At 62.3% G+C, this 2,623-nt stretch overlaps 1 protein-coding gene across 1 annotated transcript in view; it reads right to left on the bottom strand.

Moving 5' to 3' along the window:
- Window positions 1-2,623, bottom strand: part of FAM53B (family with sequence similarity 53 member B) — a 34,868-nt gene that overhangs the window by 15,730 nt on the left and 16,515 nt on the right. The window contains exon 3 of the mRNA XM_004701244.3: window positions 517-1,292. Coding sequence (XP_004701301.1) covers window positions 517-1,292 — 776 coding nt within the window. The remainder of the gene's footprint in view (window positions 1-516; window positions 1,293-2,623) is intronic.

Below are 2,623 nucleotides of genomic sequence, written 5' to 3'. Positions count from 1 at the left end.
TGCAGGGAACAGCCGGGACGTGCCCGAGCGGCACACAGGTGAGCGACCAACCACCAGCTCTCAGAGACCTGTGCCTTCGACCCTCCCATCCCAGAAGTGGGCACGGCCCTGGACCACCTCGGGGAGGGATGCCGAGCCCAGCGGCCCGAGGGCGCACCCCTCGCAGTGGCTGCAGGGTTGGACTCCTGGAGAGAGGCTCCAGCGCAGGGACAACGGTGCCTGGTCACAGGGTCTGCCTGCCACCTCCGCCTGTCACCACAGACCTGCTCGGCAGGAACAGACACTGAACAGGTGAAATGCCCTTTCCTGTGGTAAAGAATTAATCTCAGGAATTCCCGGGGGCAGCCCGGCCCTGGGCCCTAGGGCCACTCGGAGGCAGAATTAACTCGACGGTGGTGGGTTGGGGGGTGCTGATGGGATTTAAACGTAGGGCCTTTAGCTGCTCAAGGTGTTTTTGCAGCTGACCCGGACAGGCCCCTTCCACTCACTGGCAGTCCCTACCGACAGGGGCCTTACCTGTGCCATCTTGGCCAGGTCCAGGGAAGGCCTCTGCTCCTGCGTGTCTTCAGGCCGCCGCCGCTTGACGCCGGCCTTCTTGTCGCTGAGCACGCAGGGCTGCGAGCGGCTGCGGGAAAGGCCACTGGGGCGTCGGGCCAGCTCGGGCGTTGATGCCGGGGTGCTGCTGGCCGAGGGGACGCAGTATCCCGAGAAGGAGAACTGCTCGTGGGAGCAGGAGAGGGATCGAGGCAAGTCGGGCCGGACCCCTCCGGCGGGGAGCGGGTCCTGACTCCACAGGTCGCCCGCCTGTCCGCAGGTGGCCTGGCCTGGCGGGCCCAGGAAGGGCTGCCCAGAGAGCTGGAGGTGGAAGCCGGCCTGCTCGCAGGGCGAGGGGAGGGCGTTGGCGCGGGCAGGGAGGCTGAAGCTGGAGCTTCTCTGCATGGTGCCGCAGCCGCCGGAGTACCGCTGGACGCTGCCCCCGCTGTAGCAGCGCCTCTTCTCCACCGGCGTCCACACCTTGGAGCCCAGGGGCCGCCACGACATCCGGCTGGCCATCTCACCCGAGAAGGACAGGGAGCGGCACTGGCGCTTGCTGGGGGGCGCCGAGGGGTTCCCGTTGTGGTCGCTGAGGCTCAGGTCCTTGATGAGGCTGGTCACCGAGCAGGCGGTCCCAGTCTCCCGGGGCCACAGGCCGCCATCCTGACCCGTCTCCGGCAGGCACTCCCAGAGGCTGCTACTCGGCCGGTCAATCTGCAGGGGGCACTTCCTGTCCAGGTCTCGCCACCGGTCATTTTCTGGTTCGTAAAGAACAGAGAGAAAGCAGGATTTGAGAAGGCCTGGGGGCCAGCCCTCCAGCTGGACGCTACCAGCCCCCCACAGCGGGGAAGGCTCTGGAAGGCCCAGTCCCACCTCGCCCCACCAATGCAAAGCTGAGGCTCGGCAGGAAGCGAGTCCCAGAGGCCCAGGTGGAGGCTGCGGGAGGCCCAGGGACCTGGAAAAGGTCCTCACTCCCAGTATGCCTCTCTTTCTGACCAACCACACTGTCTCCAGGAAACCCAAAACCCTGCTCTTCACCCCCCTCACTGCACCGTGCTAAACGGGCTTGTCTACACTGTCTAAACTTGTCCACACTGGCCAATGGCAAGGTCGAGGCAAAAGACAAGCCATGCCCCAGAGAGCCTCTGGCGCCCGGGAATGGGCCTAGAAAACCTGGGCCATGGCTGAGGAGGTTGATCTGTTCCTCAGAAGGCCGAGGTCCAAGAGGGTGGAAGGCAGACCGGGCCACACCTGCTCACCTGAGCCTCATCAATAAGACGCACCTGCTGAAGACAGACCAGACTAAGCTTGCTCACCTGAGCCCCATGCTTAAGGCATCTGCTGGGGAAAAGCAGACTATACCTGCTCACCTGAACCCCATGCTTACAGCACCTGCTGAGGGCACTGGATCCTTTAAGAACCTCTGTTCCCTCGGCCAAAAGGCTGGCCACTCACGCACTTGGTCTCTCACGGAAGTGGGCACCTTGTTGCTCCAAATATGTCTTCCAATACACAAAACCACCCTCTCCACCCAGCGGTCTCGCTACTGTCACAGATCTGACATTAGCCAGCAGTTAAAACACTCAGCAAGGAAAAAAAAAAACACTCAGCAAGGAAAAATTAGTTAAAAAGACAGACAGACGACGCCGGCTTCCAGCTATGACCATCCCACCATCCAATAGAAAGGACAGGGCGGGGAAGCTCGGGGATGGGCACGGCCATGTCGTCCACAGGGTTTGAGTGACAGCAGGGTGACCACCTCAGAGGAAGGCCCTGCCCTGGGGTGCTGGCTAAACGGCCGGGGAGCCCCGAGTAGCCTGAACAGGCCCTTTCAAAGGTGGTGTAACGGCGCAGGGAAATGCTGACAACGTCAGCCTAAGGAGCCGGACGCAGGTCCAGCTGAACCCTCAGCCCTCTCGCTCGCTCTCCAGGGAAAGACGGAATGTGAATGCAGAGGAGCCCAACCGAGGCCCACAGCTGTCGGGCAGTTTCTTGATTCAAACCGTCTCCTGACCGTGTCCAGCGTCCCTGCGCTTTCCGTGAGGAAGGCTGTCTCGCCAAAGCAGAAACAGCACATGTGTTAAGAAAA

The sequence above is a fragment of the Echinops telfairi genome, unplaced genomic scaffold, assembly GCF_000313985.2.
Source record: "Echinops telfairi isolate 266 unplaced genomic scaffold, ASM31398v2 ScPeMD7_70;HRSCAF=299, whole genome shotgun sequence".
Classification (NCBI taxonomy): Eukaryota; Metazoa; Chordata; class Mammalia; order Afrosoricida; family Tenrecidae; genus Echinops; species Echinops telfairi.
This window is presented reverse-complemented; position numbering and strand designations above follow the sequence as displayed.